Source organism: Drosophila kikkawai, chromosome X, assembly GCF_030179895.1.
Source record: "Drosophila kikkawai strain 14028-0561.14 chromosome X, DkikHiC1v2, whole genome shotgun sequence".
Classification (NCBI taxonomy): Eukaryota; Metazoa; Arthropoda; class Insecta; order Diptera; family Drosophilidae; genus Drosophila; species Drosophila kikkawai.
Window position 1 is genome coordinate 3252495 of NC_091733.1, and position 19993 is coordinate 3272487.

Sequence of the window (19993 nt, forward strand, 5' to 3'; positions counted from 1 at the left end):
CATATTTTATACAATTACCGATCGCTTCTATGGCAGCTATATGATATAGTTGCCCGATTTTTATGAAATTTATACCAAAATTCTAGAACAATAAAAAAGTCTATATCTCAGAGTAGATAATAATACGTTGAAAAACAACGAAGCTATAATTTTTTTCCTATTAATTTCCCGATCGTTCCTATGGCAGCTATATCATATAGTCGATTTTCATAAAATTTTAATCAAAATTTAGAAATAATATAAAATGGCCATATCTAAAAAATGGTGCAAAAATATTGAAAAACAGCAAAGTTATAATTTTTTTTCTAAAAATTTATCGATCATTTGTATGGCAGCTATATGATATAGTCATCTGATCTGGCCCGTTCCGACATAGCAGTGAGAGTACATAGAAGACTATATGCAAAGTTTCATTCAGATAGCTTTAAAACTGAGGGACTAGTTTGCGTAGAAACGGACAGGTGGACAGAAGGACAGACGGACAGACGGACATGGCTAGATCGACTCGGCTGTTGATGCTGATCAAGAATATATATACTTTATAGGGTCGGAAACGTCTCCTTCACTGCGTTGCAAACTTCTGACTGAAATTATAATACCCTGCAAGGGTATAAAAATGAGACCGTATATTTTAATCATGAACGATCAAATGGTCGTTTATTCGGATTTATTAAACGAAAATTAAGACCACATGAGAAAGAAGTTTACATCTCGGATAATCCTGTAAATATTTTAAAAATAAATTCTGTTAGATTGGAATGCAACATTATAAGCGGGTCATAAATCAAATCATGTGCTTCATGAATTTGGAATCAATGTCCCCCCTGGATATAAAATGAACATAACACCACGAAATTTGATTTATTTGTCTGTGAACACCAGAGAAATAAGCACACTCGAGATACGGATAACTGATCAGGACGGAGATTTAGTTAATTTGCGTGGAGAAACTGTATCAATCCGTCTCCACTTACGACCGAGAAAATGATTATTTACAATAAAAGGGGTACTCATCGATCCTTTGATAACATTATCAAATCTAAAGCTGAAGTGAAAGCACCATCATCTTCACATCAACGCCCGGCCCTCACATTAAAAAATAGATTGATTTTGAAATCGTTGGGATTTAATATTAAATAAAGTTTATCAACTAATATTCAAATGAATGAGATCTTTTATGTCCAGGAAAAGCCTACTAACGATGAATCTATTATTAAAAAAGAGTTTCATTCATATTATCCATATCAGCAGAACTTCAAAGCAAATGATGAAGTACGGATCAGTTTGCAAAACCAAGATTTGTATGTCCTTCCATGTGAAAGATTTCTCCATTTTGAAGGAACGCTTAGCAAAATTATTGACTCAAATACAGGAACGACTAGTACAAATGGCGTTAGCGGTTTGCTCAAAAGTAATTGCATGGCCTATTTTCTGGATGAAATAAGATATGAGTTGAATGGTTGTGAATTGGATAGGACGCGGTTTACTGGAATAACAACGACTATTAAGAACTTTCTCTCAGTCGGCCAACAGGAAGGATCGGCCTATCGCAATGCGGGGTGGAGTGGCGGGGACAATATCCCTTCTGGAGGACATTTCAGTTTTTCTGTACCTTTAAAAATGTTGATGGGGTTCGCTGAAGACTATAAGAAAGTCGTCTTAAACTGTAAACATGAGCTCGTTCTGTTACTTACGAAAAACCCTGATGATATGTTTGTGAAAAATGTTGATGGAAAAATCCATAATATTGCTATAAATAGTATAAGTTGGAAGATCCCCCACATCGTTCCAAGTGACAGTGGTAAAATTAAAATGTTTAATGTAGTAAAGAGTGGAGCTAGCCTCCCACTCGCATTCCGGAGTTGGGATTGTTATATAAATCCGACATTGGTTCAGGGAACACATCATATATGGAATGTTAAGATGTCTGCAAATAGAGAACGTCCACGTTTTGCTGTTATTGCATTTACATTGAATGGAGAACTAATTGCAAACAATTTGAGAAATGCAAAGGTATATCTTAATTCTGAAGTATATCCCTATGAGGATTTGAATGTTAAATATAATGAGAATCGGTTTGCTGTCTTGTATGACATGTATACAAAATTTCAAGAGAGCTATTACAATCGAGAACCCCGAGCTCTTTTATCTCCGATATAATTCATGTCGAAGGCTCCTATTGTGGTTGTTGATCTCTCATACCAGAACGAGAGTGTCAAATCAGGAGCGACTGATATAAAAATTTCCACTGAGCTAACTGTTGCGAATGAGATAAATACAAAGGCATATTGCCTTCTCATCCATGATCGACTAGTTGAATACTCACCATTAACTGGATTGGTTCAACGTATCGTCTAACAATTTGGTAAGGATTACTTAATTTAAATTTTTGAATTCATTGCAAGTAGACGTACACGGATCCATCAAAATGCTAACACTAAAAAACAAAGACATCATCTCAACCAGTAATAGCATTCAACAATTTGTAATAAAAATAATTAATTTCATGAAAATGTTTAAACATCAAATTTTCCCCGAACATGAGAAATATCTGGAGGAGTCGCTCAAATATTTTTATAAAAGGATGGCTGATACACCGCTGGTTTCCAATATTCATGGACAACATTTCACATCTTGTTGTTGTTAATGTCGAGAATGCAGTTGATACATGTGCTTGCCATTTCTTTACTGTCCGCTCACAAAAATCATTAAAAATTATGAAAATGTATGTTAATTTGGAACATCGCTTTTGATTATTATACTTGAAAAATACAATTATATTTAAACAAAAATAAATAGACAGCATTTTTTTAATGGTGGAAATGGGATATGGAATATTTCTTTTGCAGCCTTTACTTTTCAGATTGACTGTGGATTTGAGTTTTGGATGGATGGGGTGTTTCACATTGCACAGACTGTTGAGAAACCGTTACAAGTGCATCCTTCACCATCCAGATTTTGGTGAGCTAATTGAGCAGGTTGTTGCACGCACTTGATCTAGTGTAGGTGGGATGAGGGTGGGAAAATTTGACTGCTCTGATCCTCTTTCCAGCGGCCCTTCAGTGGGAATACAAGTGACCTTTTTCAAGTGAGGTATCTCATAGGGAAATTCACAGTCCTGAGTCGTGGGTGGGAAAATGTTTCGACTCTGGCGCCCTTGTTCACTTACACCCCGTCCCTTTTTCAAGTGGATGTTGCCTGAACGTACACGTCTGGCGCCCTTGTTCACTTACACCCTGTTCCTTTTTCAAGCGAGGATCCACACCGTCCCTTTTTCCAACGAGGATCCACCCCGTCCCTTTTTCAAACGAGGATCGTGGGTAAACGTACACGGAAGATCGCCGCCGTGCGCCCTTTTTCAATTGCCATATCCGGGCGGAGCAGCACCGCCGCCGTGCGCCCTTTTTCAATTGCCTTATCCGGGCGGAGCAGCACCGCCGCCGTGCGCCCTTTTTCAATTGCCTTAAGTGGGTAAACGTACACGTGTGGGTCAGGCTCACTCCGGTCGGAGCAGGATCTCCCCGGTGCGCCCTTTTTCAATTGCCTCACGCTCTAAGTGAGGGGTCGTCGGTGCACGTGCATCGATCCGGGGTCGCTACCGGGATCGCTCCGTTGCATTCGCACTCGTATCCATATCCCTGTGGGAACCTTGAACACTTGATCTCAAATGTCCTTTTACATGCACTGACGCTAATTTATTCCATCTTTATTACCCCCTCTTATGACAGATTCATATCTCCCCCTAATTAAGTGCATTTTAATTACCTAAACCACTCTAAGTTTGACAGCTAATCCATTAATTGCATTTTTATTACCCTTTTTACCGACATCAAAGGTCCCGTCACCCGGGTTATTTAACTACTTACACAATATAAATTTGTTTCGTTTTTTTTTATTTGGGTACCAATACCAAGTAAGTCAAGCTAAAATTTTGAGCACACTTTTTTGAAAGAATTAAAGTTTTGCTATCCTACTCCCCACAAGGTAAGCCACATTGGTAGGAACTGCAAGATACATATGGTCGGAACGGAAAACAGCAGGCAATACTGTGATTATATGGTTGTCAAAATCATAATAGGTGCTTTTAAATATACATACCATCTAGACAAATCTCGCTCCTCCAATTTTACACGAAGAATATCACAGGGTCGTACATATCGACACGATTGTAACTCGCGCGGCATGAATAATATCCCTTTGGAACTATACTTTTTTCTATTAGATAATATTTTTGAATTTTGTCCTTTTGTAATGCGTTTTTTAAAAAATATGTCTTTCTTTTCAAAAAGTTGATTACTTTTTCTATAACCCGTATTAAATTTTGACTTTGCATTTTTTTTACTAGTGGGCCCTAATGCAATTCTTTTGGGCTTGCCCTCTCTACTCTGAGTTTTCATGTCGTCGACGAGATCCTTTTGGACAAAGATTTCAGCATTTTGCTTCTTTGACATAGCTTGATAACTTTGGCCGTTTTTGTCCTTATCATTACTATCAATTTTTCTTTTTTTTATTTTATTATCTTTTCCGCCCTTCTGTTCATCTTTTTTATTGCCATTTTCCTGATTTAACTCGCCTATCCGCTTTTCCCTTCTTTTTCCCGATTTTTTAGATATTTTTAAAGCTTCTTCGTTCTTAGTTATTTTACCTGGATCTACATTATAATTTTTGGTTGGGCTTATTTTACTTGTGCTATTTTTTCTATCTTTTTCTTCTTCTTCATTCCTATTTATTTCACCTTGATCCACATTCTTTTCAATTTGGTTTTTTTCTGCTTTAAATATTCTATTTTTTCTGTATTTCCCTTCCTTCTCATTATTCTTATTTATTTTATCTTGATCCACATTCCTTTCAAATTTGGATTGTTTAGCTTCACTTTCTCCATTCTTTTTTTCTCTTCCTTCCTTCTCTTCATTCTTCTTTATTTCACCTTGATCCAAATTCTTATCAATTTTGCTTTTTTGTGCTTTAAGTGTTTTTTTTTCCCTATATTTCCCTTCCTTCTCTTCATTATTATTTATTTTACCTTGCTCCCCATTTCTTTCAATATTCGCCTGTTTAGCTTTACTTTCTCCACTTTTTTTTTCTTTTCTTTCACTCTCTTCATTCTTATTCATTTCATCATGATCCACATTCTTCTCAAGTTTTAATTGTTTAGCTTTAGTCTCTCTATTTTTGCTATCTTTTCCTTCACTTTTTCCTTGATTTTTATCTCTCACGAATTTTTCATCTTTATAAAAATTTCTATCTGAACTGTTCGGCCTTGCTGACTTTTTTGATCCATTTTTGTCATCGTCCGTCCGTCGATCACCTTTTTTTAAAATTGAAGTATCTTTGTTATTGTTTTCTTTGCTGTATTTGTTAAGACCGTTTTCCAAAACATCTATATTGTTTTTGGTTACAGTCTCCTCGTTCTTATTTCCCTTTTGATAGCGGATTGGCCCTTTTCGTATCATTTTGGTCTCCCTCCCAATATTAGTTTCATCATTGTCTCCCGAAATATAAGGCTTTTTACTATTTTGCCTTTGACCCATATTCTCATACCATGCAGCATTGCTTTTTCCAATTTCATTTCTTTTTAAGTCAGGCACACGAACATATTCATGTTTTTGTTCTCTATGTCCGCTTTTGAGTGACACACTTTGGGTCGGAATACAATTATTAAATAGATCAGTCCCATCTAAAAAAAACTTATATAAGGAACATTTGTAACTAAAAATGTGTCATATATCGAATTAACCTTGTTGTCCTTTGAATGCGGGTCTAATGATTGTGCTATTGCCACCATCGAAAACGGAATAGTTTTCGCGACACCTTTGCCGGCTTTGATTTTGTATTATCTTATGACATATCCTCTTCAAGATAGAATAGGTATGATCATTAAAAAATGCGGACTTACAGCAACGATAACATCCACATGGATTGCACAGTTTTTCCCCATCACAAAATATTTTTGTTGAGCTAGACGTGCTGAGGCTAGTAAAGTTAATTGTTATTCAATAAGGAGCATCTCAGATGGTTATACCTAGATGCCGGATTGCAGCATTTGTACTCTATATACTTTTCCATTATACAAAATTATACATTTTTTAAAGGAAAATTTTGAATATATAATTTAGTTAACAACTTTTTGAAATAGACATTAAACGCCTAGCTACATACAAAAAACTTGCCTTGTAGTGTAAAGTCAATTGAGTTAAACTATATAGAGTATTATAATTGCAGCAAAAGCTTGCAATATTTTATTATATTCAAGTCACGCCTTTGATTTTATAAAAAAGCCGACTTGACCTCGAGTCTAAAGCCCATTGCAAATTATTATAGATATTGTATTTTCAGTTTTGCAGTTACAGTTTTTATAGTCTTGCAGGGTCAGAAGTTTGCAACGCAATGAAGGAAACATTTTCGGCCCTATAAAGTATATATGTATGTATATTCTTGGCCGGCATAAACAGCCGAGTTCATCTGGCCATGTCCGTCTGTCCGTCCGTCTGTTCGTCCGTCTGTCTTTCTGTCCGTTTTTACGCAAACTAGTCCGTCGGTTTTAAAGCTATCTGAATGAAACTTTGCATATAGTCTAGTCATATAGCTGCCATAGAAAATGATCGAAAAATGTTGGCTGTTTTTCAACATATTTTCATAATTTTTGAGATATTTATTTTTTTATTATTTTAGAATTTCGGTTATATATTTTTTTTAATCGTACGACGATATCTTAACGCTTCCATGGAAACGACCGGAAGATGTACAAAAAAATGTAAATCTGGGAGTGTAAAACTGTAACTGTCAAACTGTGATTAATACGTATATACGTACGGTATACGTAAAATGTAATAAAACTTTGTTTACTATGTTTTTCAGCAGTAAAATGTATAAAAAGTCGAACCTTTGATTTTTATAAATTTACAGCCGATTTGAGACCTCGAGTCTGAAGAACTTTACAAATTCTTATCAGTTATAGGTCGATTCTAACAAAAACAAATTAAATTTATAATGTTTATTATATTAGAGATTTAAATTAAAAATATAGTTTTCTTTTAACTATTAAACTTTCTTTTTTTTTTAGTTTTATCAAAACCCAATTATTATATGATGTGTATAAATATCAGGCACCGTAATAATTGCAGGGTATTATAATTTCAGTCATAAGTTTGCAACGCAGTTAAGCAGACATCTTAGTAGAGGTCCCAGACGCGCCAGATCCTCTTTGATCTCCGTGTCTTTTAGGATTAGGGGCAATTTCAGCCGGGTCCGAAGTTGTAATGGACTCATATAAAAACTTTTTAAGTATTTTTTTTTTTTAATTAAAATGATTCGCGCCTAAAAATAATAGCGATAATTAGTATCGACCCCTTATCTGGCAACGTCTTAAAAATGACAGTTGAAACCACCAGCTGGTGAATACCGATGTGCAAATCGGTGAAGGGTTCTTCGGGTCTCCAGCTTCTGGCTTCGATCTTTTACATTGGCATCGTCAAGCTGAGAAGTTGGTCCCGAACCCAGCAGAGAAAATATACGAGCGAGCATATTCACATGTGCTCCGAACCCTAATCCTACTGATATTTCGGCATCGGTTGAAAAAGGCCATCAACAAACGCCAATTTACCGGCTGCCAAAGATTACCGTGTCGGCAAGGTAATTATTTTAAATAAAATGTGTCCAAACAGAGGCGTATAAATAACATTATTTTTGCACGTGTAGGTCACGCTTGTTTTCTTCGACTACACGTTGAGAAATCGCTAGGTCGATTGAGCAGCAAAATACAAGAAAAGGAAGCACTGGGTAAATATTTCTAAAAATTCCTGGGCTCGTTTGCACAACATTAATTAATTTAATTGCTGCAGCTAAACAAGGCAGCAGAGCAGATTGGTTACGCTATTCAGCGCCGGCCAAAAAGGGCGTCTGGAGCAGCTATCTCTGCTGGGGGAAAACTTTATTTGGAGTTCGCCGCAGCTTGGATCGGAAAAAACCCACCAAAAAGTGACTCAAAAATAAAACGTGTAAAACACAGTGCAGATTAAAAAAAAAAATTAAAATTAAAAACCCTTAAAACCTAGTGACAAATTAAAATGGGTTAAAACAACTCATAAAACACACGACTAGTTAAAATGTAAAATCTTAAATCTTATATACAGTTGTGATGATAAAAAAATCGACTTTTTTTTTATTTCATATTCTTCAAGTATATACTGTTGAGAATATTCTCACAAAAATTCATAACGATCGGAGCATTAGAACAGAAGTTGTAGCTATTTATAGTGCACGACCTGCACATCGGCTTGAACAAACTTGAAACTTTAAACGCGATTATCTCAGAAGCGTTTTTTTTCGAAGTTACCTTTGCGGTGGACACGATTACTAAAAAACTATTGATCCGAACAACACCGAATTTTGACCACTTATTTATTATAACAATAGCTAGTCCTCTAACGAAGAATTTTTAATTTTTTTTGAAAAATTTTTTTTTTTAAAGCATAAAAATCGAAAATGTTATACCTCGAAAAAGTAAATTTTTTGTTAAAACTGTCGCCATTTTTTTTTTAATCAAAAGTTTTACAAATCCATGGTCTAGAGGACTAGGCAATACAATATACTAACGAAAATTTGTTTAATTTTTGATTTCGGATGAACCGTTCTCGGGATATGATGTCCACCGCAAGTCACCATCGAAAAAAAGACGATCTTGGAATTCGGCCATAACATTTTTAATATTTAATATTTTTTTATGAAAAAATTTTATAAAGTACACAGAAATATGTACTAAACAACGTCGGCAAAACATTTTTAATAAATATTTTTTATGATGTCAAAAAAAATCGGCAAAATTGCATTTTTTTGCGCGGTACAACTGTATATAACCCCTTAAGAAAAAAACCCGACCTCAAAACGGAAAAAAAAACAAACATGCAAATTAGTGTAAATACATAGATATAAAAATGATTTTTTTTGTTCAATTAAATACCACTAGAGTTAAAACCATATCGAAACATCATCATTATTACCAAATTATGAAATAAATATCTCAAATCGGATAAGAAATAAAATTTAAAATACGCATGTAAAAGGTGTAAAAAACAGACAGCGGTAGTGATGGTGATGCATATGAGCAGTCAATATGATAGAAAAAAAAAACAAGAGCGTGAGCTTAGCAAATCCAACTAAAGTCGTACACTGCAATAAAAAGTTTCGTTGCCAGTAAGAATACAAAAAAATTAAAACGTAAGTAAACACAAGAAAATAAAATAAATAATATGTATATATAAAATTAATACCAAATATGAAAAAGGTAACTGAAAAAAAAAAAAAATAATAATAATAACTTCTCAATATTTTAAATATTAATCAGAAAAAAAACCAAACAAACAAATTAAGATTATTCGGCTATATTGGTAATTTCTAATTTTCCCCTAATATACACCAACACATCATCGAGAACAACAAAGTGGGTGAGTGAAAACAGAAAACAAATTATGTCGCCCAGTGTAAAGACTAATTACCGGCATTAATGCTTATCAGCATCGATTGATTTTTGTTATTTTGCCAATTCCTCTTTTTATTCTAATTCATCGTAAATTGAAAGCACTTAAATGTAAAGCCAAAAGGCTACACTCAGAGAATGAAAACCTAATTATTTTGTTACCTTTGCATATACATATTTCTTTTTTTTTCAGCAATAGAAACTGTTTTATTGTAATTGTGCGATGTAGGTTGTTGAAGCTAAACAAAAATAGAATAATAATAGAGAAATAAAATTAGGTAGACCCAAAACGAAAAAAAAAACAACAAAAATAAAAACAATTAAATGGGTATAGTTATATATTTATAATATTTTATAGCATCATAATAAGGCACCACATTACCATTATCATTGTTTAAACTAAATAAAATGGGATTATAATGACACTGAAAAAAAAAATTTTAATGATTAAATAAATAATTATATAAACCATAAGTAAATAAAATAGGCTATGTAATGATATGGTATAGAAATTAATAATTAAATAAATTAGGCCTTGATATCTAGCAGCCATGAAAGTAGAAACATAATTATATTAGGACTTTGTTTATTATTGTTAATTGGAGAGATGTACACTGAAAAATATCGAAAAAGGAATTTTTGTTTGATTATTAAAAAAATATTGTAATGATGATGAACTTTTAAGTTTTCTTATTTATGGCATGGGAGACTAACGAATTGATGCATATTTAAATACTTTTGGGGTCTTTCGCTAACGATTACAAGAAGGACCATGGTTGGGAGGGTAAAGATATAGGGTGTGTCGAACAACACCTAAGGACACCCCTGCAGGCTCAAATACTAATTCGTGCTTTCTCGTTTCTCAATTTTTTTTCTCGCAGTTTAGTTTTGCCTTGTTTCATATTTTACTAATTTTGAGACAATTATTTGCGTGTTGGTTTCGAATGAGGATCGTCTTATTGTGTAGATTCAGGAGGGACTCTATAATAAAACCTAAGACGTAAGAATCCTTATCCGCAGCAAAACCCCCCCCCCCCCCCACATCTCCCGCTAGAGCTAGGAATCAATGGGTCCCGCTCAGCTGATGGGTAAGGGTCGATAAGCCTGAATGTGGTTAACACTCGGAGGTATGATCGAGAACAACGATACCCTGTTCATGTTTTCCCCTTTCAACGGCGAATTACGTCACAAAGTCGATTGTAGATGTGTTGATCTTTAGATGGCTCAGTTGCTCATTTAATTTCACGTTTAATAGCCAAAGAGAAGATTGGTAAATTTTGTATGACTTATATTTATTGGAGGCCTGGCAAAAATCCTCCATCTGAACCCTCCCCGAGGGTACCGGCTGGGCAATGGGCACTATATTAGTCCGGACAGGGGTTATGCATTGCTGCTTGTCCCGTCCGCGATAATACAGTGTCTAGCTAAGGCCACGGTTCAACTCCTTCTGCCCTAAAAAGCCAAAGGAAGTGAACCGTTAGCCATGGGTGGAGGTGCCTGGCGGAAGGCATAAAACGCAAGTGGGTGGTACCCCTGAAAAAGAATCCATTCTGGAGGGTTTAAAGAAAGAAACCAGGGCTGGGATGTCAGCCCAAACGTCGGTGGAAGGCGTGACCGCTACCACCGGCGGGCACGGGGGGGAGCAATCCTCTCTGCGTGTCGCCAGCGGTTACACCTCTGATGTGACGGGAGCAGGTCATGTCAGTTGCAACGCTACTGCCGAAAAAGCTACGCAGGGGAAGTTGAGCCGCTCACGTGCCATAGTCGATACAGACTCGGACCTTGAGAGCGTGCAGCTTCTCCACTCACCGAAACCAGGCACCAGCTTCCGGCGCAGGGACGGGCCAAAGCGGTCAAGCGAGGGAATGAAGGCCAAGGCGATGTACAAGGCTGCCCTCCGCATCCATGATCGGCTCCAGAAAAAAGCCGCCCTATCCCCAGAGGAAAAGGCAAAGCTTACCTGGGCTGAGGAGAAAATCGCTGAGGGGAGGCTTCACTTCGCCAAACTCCCCCATATGAGTTCGACTCGCGGATTCGCCAATAAGGTGGAGGAGACGCTTGCCAACAAAAGGCAACGTTCAACAGAAAGCGCCTCTATGGACGCACCGGGGAGCAAGCGGCAACGCGGGCCTAAGGAAGCAGGCCCTCCTCAAATGGCGAAAAAGCCCAAAAAAACGCAAAAGTCAGTGAGGTGACCAAACGACACCTGATCGTGGCCCTCATTGACAGAAGCGACGAAGCCGGCAAAATGACCGAGGAGCAGTGGAAGATGGTGCATGCGCGGCTCGTTGAGACATTGTACGCACGGATGGAGGATGATCCCGAAGCTCCCATGCCCACCTTCGATGGCGCTGGGTGGCTAAATGGGGTTAAAATCCTAAAGTGCATGGATGACCCGACGAGAAAGTGGCTGACGCAAGCGGTCTGCCAGTTGGAGGCGCTGTGGGAGAGAGCCAAGCTAGAGGTAGTGGACCGGGAGCTAATCCCATCCACTCCAAAAGCGAAGGTACTCTTCCCCATCACAATCAAAGCGGACCGGGCGCTGAAGCTGCTGCAGCGTCAGAGCCCGGATATCCCAACCGCGGACTGGAAGGTTCTGCACGTTGCGGCCCCATCAAAAGTGCAAAGTGCAGTCCTCCAGATAAACAAGGAGGCAGAGGACATCCTTTATCCCAGATACGGGAAGATGGCGTGGGGCATGGGTAGCGTGTACCTGCGCCTCAAAAAGCGCCACCCCGGGGATAAGGTTGCTCGCACCCTGAAAGCAGATGTGGTGGAGAAGGACCTAGGTCTGGAAACCATCATGGATGCCGACCGGGAAATGACGCTGGATGAGTCCGACGAAGGAGAGGACGGTGACCTGACCGTAGTAGTCAACCCGTCGTATGGAGGTGAGGCCAGTACCCATGACACTCAGGGTGCTGCAGCTCAACCTCCATCAGAGCAAGGTCGCGTCGGCGGAACTCCTCATAGCCATGGAGCAAGGATCCGCCGACATAGCTTTGGTCCAGAAGCCATGGATCGCCTCAGGCAATGCCATCGCCGGACTGAAGTCCGCAAATTACAATCTGCTCCATCCACCAACGGTAAGCAGGAATAGAACCGCCGTACCTGTACGGAAGGGTCTACACGCTAACCTTATGTCTCACTACAGCTCTGATGACCTGACCGTGGTGATGCTAGAGAGCGGGAAAAGCTCCTTTTGGTAGCTTCCTGCTACATGGCACACGACAGAACGTCCCCACCAGAAGAACTCATGAGCTTGGTAGAAGCCATCCCGAAGCACCAGCAACTGCTCGTGGGTGCAGACGCCAACGCGCACCATTGCGTATGGGGGAGCCCCGACATAAACGACAGAGGTGAGTCCCTCTTAGACTTTATACTCTCAACCAACCTGACTATAGCAAACGTGGGGGAGGAACACACCTATGTAGGTCCCACCTCCTCAAACGTGCTAGATCTTACTCTGGTAAGGGGACAAGGTACTTTGGTATCAGAATGGAGAGTCCTTGAAAGACCATCCTTCTCAGATCATAAGTACATACGGTTCCAATACGCATTCGAACACTCTCCAAAACCATCAGTCTTCAGGAACCCCCGGAATACTAACTGGGGAAAGTTCAACTAGACTATCGTGACACGGCTCGCGATCCCTCCGGGCATAGTAGAATCCGCGGAAGACATAGAAAAGTTCCTAGAGACACTCTCCAAAGAACTGCTGGATGCGTACCACGCATCATGCCCTATATCGGACACGAGAAAGAGGACCAGGCCACCTTGGTGGAATAAGGACCTTTCACTCCGACGCAACAAACTTAAAGAATTCTTCAAAATCGCCAAGCAGGCGAAAGATGACATAATCAATGAGGAATACAAAGTCCTACTTAGGGACTACAAGAAGGAAATACGCAAGGCTCAGAGAAACTCATAGAGAAACTTCTGCTCCAATATAGAGACTGCCCCGGAAACAGCTAGACTCCGGAAGCTGCTATCGAAGCAGCCAACCATACAGAGTCAGCTCAAATGCGACGACGGACAGTGGACTGAGGGCAGCGAAGAGGCCCTAACAGCACTAATGCACGCGCATTTCCCAGGATGCACTGAGGTACCCGATGCAAATGAGCACCAGGACCTAGCAACTGGAGTAGAGCATCTCCAAAAAGGTTTAATATCCTCTGGTAGAATCCACTGGGCTATAGACTCCTTTGCGAGGTAATCCTCGCACCAGGACCAGATGGAATATTCCCAGCCATGCTGCAGGTGACCAAGGAGGTGATCACCCCATTGCTTTACGCAATAAATGTATACAGCTTGTTTAAGCACGGGCTATATCCCTATCCAATGGAGGACCTCTCGGATTGTCTTCCTGCCCAAAGCAGGAAAGTGCAGCCAAGTGAGCCCCAAGGATTACAGACCGATAAGCGATCACCTCATTCCTACTTAAAACGCTGAAAAAGCTGCTGGACCTATACATCTGGAACGATGTAGGGAGACAACTGTCGACCAACCAGCAAGCCTACACGAAGGGGAAATCAGTGGAGACGGCACTACATTCGTTGGTAGCCACCATTGAGAGAGCCCTAAACAATAAGGAGTATGCACTTGGAGTGTTCGTGGACATATCCGGGGCATTCAACAACGTTAGCACGGACGCAATAATGGATCGCCTAGAAGCGACCAACTCGTCCCCCGCTATCAACTTGTGGATAAAAAATCTTTTAAGTTGCAGGCGGGTACAATCAGATTCGGGCACCGCTTCCATGGTGAGAGGAGCGCACAGAGGCACGCCGCAAGGTGGGGTTCTGTCGCCCCTCCTATGGAATCTGGTTGTAGACGACCTAATCAAGAGATTCGAGAGGAAAGCACCAACGATAACAGCTTATGCGAATGACATAAGCATAATTATCACGGGAGTCTGTCCATCGATCCTCAGCTCGATCATGGAAACAACACTCAGGGAGATATGTAAGTGGGCGGAGAAGGTAGGACTCAATATCAATGCGGATAAGACGGACCTTATTCTCTTCACCAAGAGATACAAGGTGCCGCAATGGATCCCCCCGAAAATTAACAATACCAGGCTGACCCCGAAAACACAAGTCAAATACCTCGGCATTGTACTTGACAGCAAGCTGACGTGGAGAGCAAATGTATTAGAGAGGATCAAAAAGGCCACCATAGCGCTATATGCATCCAAGAAGATGCTTAGCAGCACATGGGGCCTCTCACTCGCTCTAATGCATTGGGTCTACATATCGGTGGTGCGTCCTACTCTGCTGTATGGAGTCTTAGTGTGGTGGCAAGTCACGGAGAAGAAAACGTATAATAAGCTTATTGAGAGAACCCAGCGGCAGGCACTGCTCTGCATATCAGGGGCGCTGAGGTCAACCCCCACCAAAGCACTCAAAACCATAATCGGTATATATCCCCTAGATATCCAAGCGCAACTGACAGCAGGAAAGGCGGCACAACGTCTGGTTGCATCAGGAAACTGGTCGCTACAAGGTTTCGGGCACTGTTCAATTGGTCGACACATGAGCAGTCATCTGACTACATGATACCCAGAACATGCCCGGATGTAAACACAACAGTATTCATGGGACCAAATAACTGGAAGTCAGGCCAGGACTCTGCTCAACACCTCTATATATACACCGACATACCGACGGCTCCAAGATAGAAGGAGGAGTTGGAGCGGGCATATACTGTTCAGACCCTAAAATGAGGCTGTCGTATAAGCTACCAAGCTACTGCAGTATATTCCAGGCGGAAGTATTCGCCATCAGGAAAGCAGCAGAGTTTGCGCAGAGCATAAACCGTCCACATGAGGCGGTCAATTTGTTCGTAGACAGTCGAGCGGCGATAAGATCCATGCAGTCATCAGCGGTCAGTTCCAAAAATGTACTGGCAAGCAGGGAGTCACTAGATAGCCTAAGCACGAATAAGTCAGTGAGGATCTACAGGGTTCCCAGCCACTAAGGCATAGACGGTAACGAAACCGCGGACGAACTTGCAAAGGAAGGCGTTGGACTGGTGAGTGAAAGAACAGAAAACGTCCCTATCTCCCTAAGAACGTTCCAAAGCGAGCTAGAGAGACGGGCTGACGCAAGCGCAAAAAGCTGGTGGAGGAGTTATTCCGCAACCTGCAGAATATCAAAAATCATGTGCAAAGACCACAACGAGAAACTCACCCACTACGTGCTGCATCTTCCGCGGAAGCAGGCAAGCAGCAAATTTTCATTTTTGCAAAATAAGCCTAAAGTAAAGTCTACCAGAGCCGATGGCATTATTGCCACAAGGCAATTTATGGAAAAAGAAAACATTCCTGACACTTGAGACCCCTTGACGTATTGGGAGGCATGATTTTTAAATAATTATGACTAAGCCTATATCTTAGAGTTGATAAAAATACGTTGAAAACAACCAAGCTATAATTTTTTTTCTATTAATTTCCCGATCGTTCCTATGGCAGCTATATCATATAGTCGTCCGATTTTCATAAAAGTCTTATCGAAATTGTGACATAATATAAAATGGCCATATTTAAAAAATGGTGAAAAAATGATGAAAAACAGCAAAGTTATACATTTTTTTCTACAAATTTATCGAACATTTGTATGGCAGCGTGCTTGGCCCAACACTTTACACGCTATTCACAGCCGATATGCCAACCGCTAACACGATAGCAGGGATTGAAGAAGACGACGTACTTATTGCAACGTTTGCGACGACACTGCCGTGTTGACAAAAAGCTCGTTTATACATACGGCTTGGCGAGCTCTACAGAGCTATGTTGACACCTTCGAAATTTGGACAAAAAAAATGGAATATAGGTGTCAACAGTAGTAAATGTGCAAACGTAACCTTTGCAACAAGGACCAAATCCTGCGGCGTGATCACGATGTTGGGCTCTGAACTGGAGCACAAAGCCTCGCATAAATACCTGGGGGTCATACTTGACAGGTCGCTCAACTTCAAAGCCCACACCACAATGGTCAAGCACTCTGTCTTGCAGAAGGCAAAGAAAATGGAGTGGCTACTCTCACCGCAAAACAAGCTAACTCTACATAATAAAGTTGCCATATACAAGACGATTTTATCTCCCATATGGAAATACGCTTTTCAAATATATGGTACTGCAGCTAAAACGAACTTGAACAAAATAAGGGTAGCACAATCCAAGATCCTAAGAAAAATTTCTGGTGTTCCCTGGTATGTCAGAAATAAGGACATCGAGAGGAACCTGAAGGTCCCGATGGTCGGAGACGTTCTCCAAGATTTGGCAATCAGATATGTGAATCGCCTCGAAAACCACCCTAAAAAAAAAAGAAAAAAAAAAAAAAAAAAAAAAAACTTCTGACCAAAAATTATTTTTGTGTTGCTTGATCAAACGATTCTAAATTTACATTACTTGAATACAAAAAAATATGCTGCATGAGCAACCATCAAAGAATTTAAACTTAAAATTTAGCACTGTGGCTTCAATCCCTAAACAAAGAAAATGATCTGCAGCTCACGTCAACGTTAATTGGCTGCAGCTCTGCACATGACGATGCCTCCTTGCGGCATTCTCCTCCAAGTCTCCTGATCAAGCCACCGCATACGAAGGGTTCGGCGTCTTCGCATGCCAGACGACAGGTCTGTTCTCCTTATTGCATCCCGCTCTAGTTAAATCCGATTGGTGTTGGGCGTGCTCACGCGCAGGTTGATTCCAACCTCAAAACGTGGTAATCAGCACGCGGCACGTCCAAAAATACGGCAGTTGTTGCACCGATCTTGGCCAGCAACCTCTAAAACTGTCCACCAGCCGGTGACCAACACCCAAGAACTGGCGTAATACTGCCGCTCTGGCGCTGAAGTTGCCGGCCGACGTATATTCGGTCTCTTTCATACACAAAAATATGCACTTAAACACTGCCTTTGCACTTTTCACAGAAATATTTACCCCTTGTGCTGGGTTCGTTTCTCCGAAATTCCTTCTGCACTGGTGAACTCCTTTTGCTCGGCCAGAAAACACTTTGAAATTTTCGGCCACGCGATTGAAAATTTTCCACTATTAACTCTGACGATCAGCAGCGGTTTGCATGCGAACGTTCTCAGTGCCAAAATGAAATGAGCGAGAACTCTGACTCGAGAAGTTAGCTGTACGCAATTGCAGCGTTGCCAAACTTCACCTAACGGCGTGCTTTTCTCCTTTTCCGTAGGCTATGCGAATTTAAATATGACTTGCATTTTCGCAATGTTTACAAATTAATTTCCTTATTTCTAATTTATTTTATTTTCGAGCTGGCCAACTTCCACACGTGGATTCAAAAAAGCTTTGGGACCGATTCGATTGAAATTTTTACAGTAGTCGTCCAAAACAATATTTTAATCGATAGTAATATCAATAACCGATTTGGAACACCTCAGTCGTTGAGGCTAAGTATTTATCGGACCACCCTAGTACAGTGGATCTTATCTTTCACCTTATGTGTATGTGTAGGTTAGAGTTACCCAGCAGACACAGAGTAGATTTAGTGCGGATGGATCCGAAAAATGTCCGCTAAAAATATTACATGCGGACAAAGAATCGGAGCTTCCGAGTAGAAGGAGAATGCTGATTTGAGCACAGCTACGCATGACTGCACACGGGGTGGGGGGTCATTAGTCACGCATGACTGCGCGCGAGGGGGGCGCAGGTGTCCTAATTAGCATAAAAAATCAATTAATTATTAGGGGGAAGGGGTTTAGGGTAAGATCCTCCCCCTCATTATTTTACGCATGCATGATCATGTGCAGTTTTGTGTGTTGTTAAGCGTGAGAAACTGATTGGGAGGGGTTAAAGGGATAAGGTGTGTGTGTTCAAGCATGGGAATTTGTGGGATTTTGTGAAGGAGGGAGGGATGAGACATAAGGAATTTGTGAGAATTTGTGAAGGAGGGAGGGATGAGGCATAATGCGTAAGAATTTATTAGGGTTAGTTATTGTGCGTATCCGGCTTGTTTTAATGTGATTCAATTAGGATAGCAGGTGTGTAAGTCACCCCAGTTATTTAACTTGTCTAAACGTGTAATACCTTGTAACGGTTTTGTTTCTGTTGTCATGCGTGAGAATTTGTGGGATCGTGTGGTGGTAGATGGGGTGAGTTCTCATGCTTGTGCCATGAAATTTCTAGGTATGAAGAGCGAGGGTTGTTGTGAGACTTGCTTACCTGTTGATCTATGAATTTGTGAGATCGTGTGGCTTGTGCCTGAACGGTTTGTACCTGGCCGACTCGTGTGGTGGCGGTGGATGGGAAATGTTCTCATGCTTGTGTGTAGCTTGTGCCAAGAAATTTCTAGGTATGAACAGCGAGGGTTGTTGCTTACCTGTTGATCTATGAATTTGTAAGATCGTGTGTGTGGCTCGTGACTACCCAGGCCTGCTTGTGTGTTTTAATTGGTGGAAAGTAGATTCAATTAACTTGGCTAAACATGTAATGATATATTTTGTTGTATTCTATTTTCTAGTTATGTGCATATAGGATGAGTATATGTATGACATAAGTGGAGAGTAGATGATGATATAGAAGGTTATAGATGTGTGTATATGAATATCACCCCCTTAATAGTGAGAAGGTATTCCGTGGGAAAGGGTGGGCGATCGTAAACGTTTAAATTAATAAAGAAAGCATGTGAAAGGAATCGAAGAAATTTGAATATATCCCAAAATATCTTCAAGACTTTCCCACACCGCATGAAAGAAAGAGTTGTGTGCATGTGAGGGTGGATGATCGCAGATGTTTGAATTAATAGAGAAAGCATGTGAACTAAAAGATACATTTTCTGGGAAACGATAAAATATACCCTAAATATCCTTAAGACTTTCCCACACCGACCACCGACCACCACAACAAGAACAAAAATGTATCGATTCTGTGAAAAGTGCAATATGCCCACAAATTCCTCTGCTGAATGGAATCAGCATGTGCGAACGGAGAAGCATAAAATGAATGCTATTGAACCCGTGGATTCCCGGGTCAAAAAAGTAGCAGATGGATTTCGAGGGAGGATCCTTCACTACCTGTTCGAGAATACGCAGGCAGGAGTGATATTCCCGGCATCATTTCTACGAGAGGCAGGAGACGCATTTCTGCCTCATCTAGCAACAATTTTGGAAAGCTATGCATCCGTAAAAGTTAATTTTGAACTTTTCGGTTTGTATAAGCTATTAAAAGATGAAGAGGAGTGTATGGAGATGAAGTCATTTCAATCGAAAATGACAATTCTCTCCATGCACTCAGACATTAACAATGAATATGAGGAACACGCGGAGAAAATAATTGGAAAAATGGATGAGTTCCAAGAGAGGGATAGTGGATGGACATTGGTCCACATCACTCGGCTTGAGATGAACGTGAACCAATATTCACCAATATGAGGATCGTCATTTATCAAGCTACCCAAGGCACTGGAAAATAAAACATCCATTGTGAATGTGAAAAACTTGAATGATGAGTTTTGTTTCAAGTGGACGATAATTGCGGCAATCATGAGC

The 19993-nt window shown here is 40.2% G+C and overlaps 1 protein-coding gene across 3 annotated transcripts; it reads right to left on the reverse strand.

Moving 5' to 3' along the window:
- Positions 1 to 3876: 3876 nt before the first annotated feature.
- LOC108086050 (cylicin-2) lies at positions 3877 to 6175 on the reverse strand. Of its 3 annotated transcripts, none has more exons than XM_070288375.1 (4): positions 6023 to 6175; positions 5738 to 5967; positions 4099 to 5677; positions 3877 to 4046 (listed from the first exon to the last, which is right to left on the reverse strand). In XM_070288375.1, the coding sequence occupies exons 1-4, from the start codon at positions 6064 to 6066 to the stop codon at positions 3971 to 3973; spliced, it is 1929 nt and encodes a 642-aa protein (XP_070144476.1). In that variant the 5' UTR covers positions 6067 to 6175; the 3' UTR covers positions 3877 to 3970. The 3 variants fall into 3 exon arrangements, with proteins under 3 accessions (XP_070144476.1, XP_070144477.1, XP_070144475.1); XM_070288376.1 differs by having other exon boundaries at positions 3877 to 4004; positions 5738 to 5973; positions 6023 to 6164; XM_070288374.1 differs by having other exon boundaries at positions 5738 to 5973; positions 6023 to 6164.
- Between the last annotated feature and the right edge of the window lie 13818 nt (positions 6176 to 19993).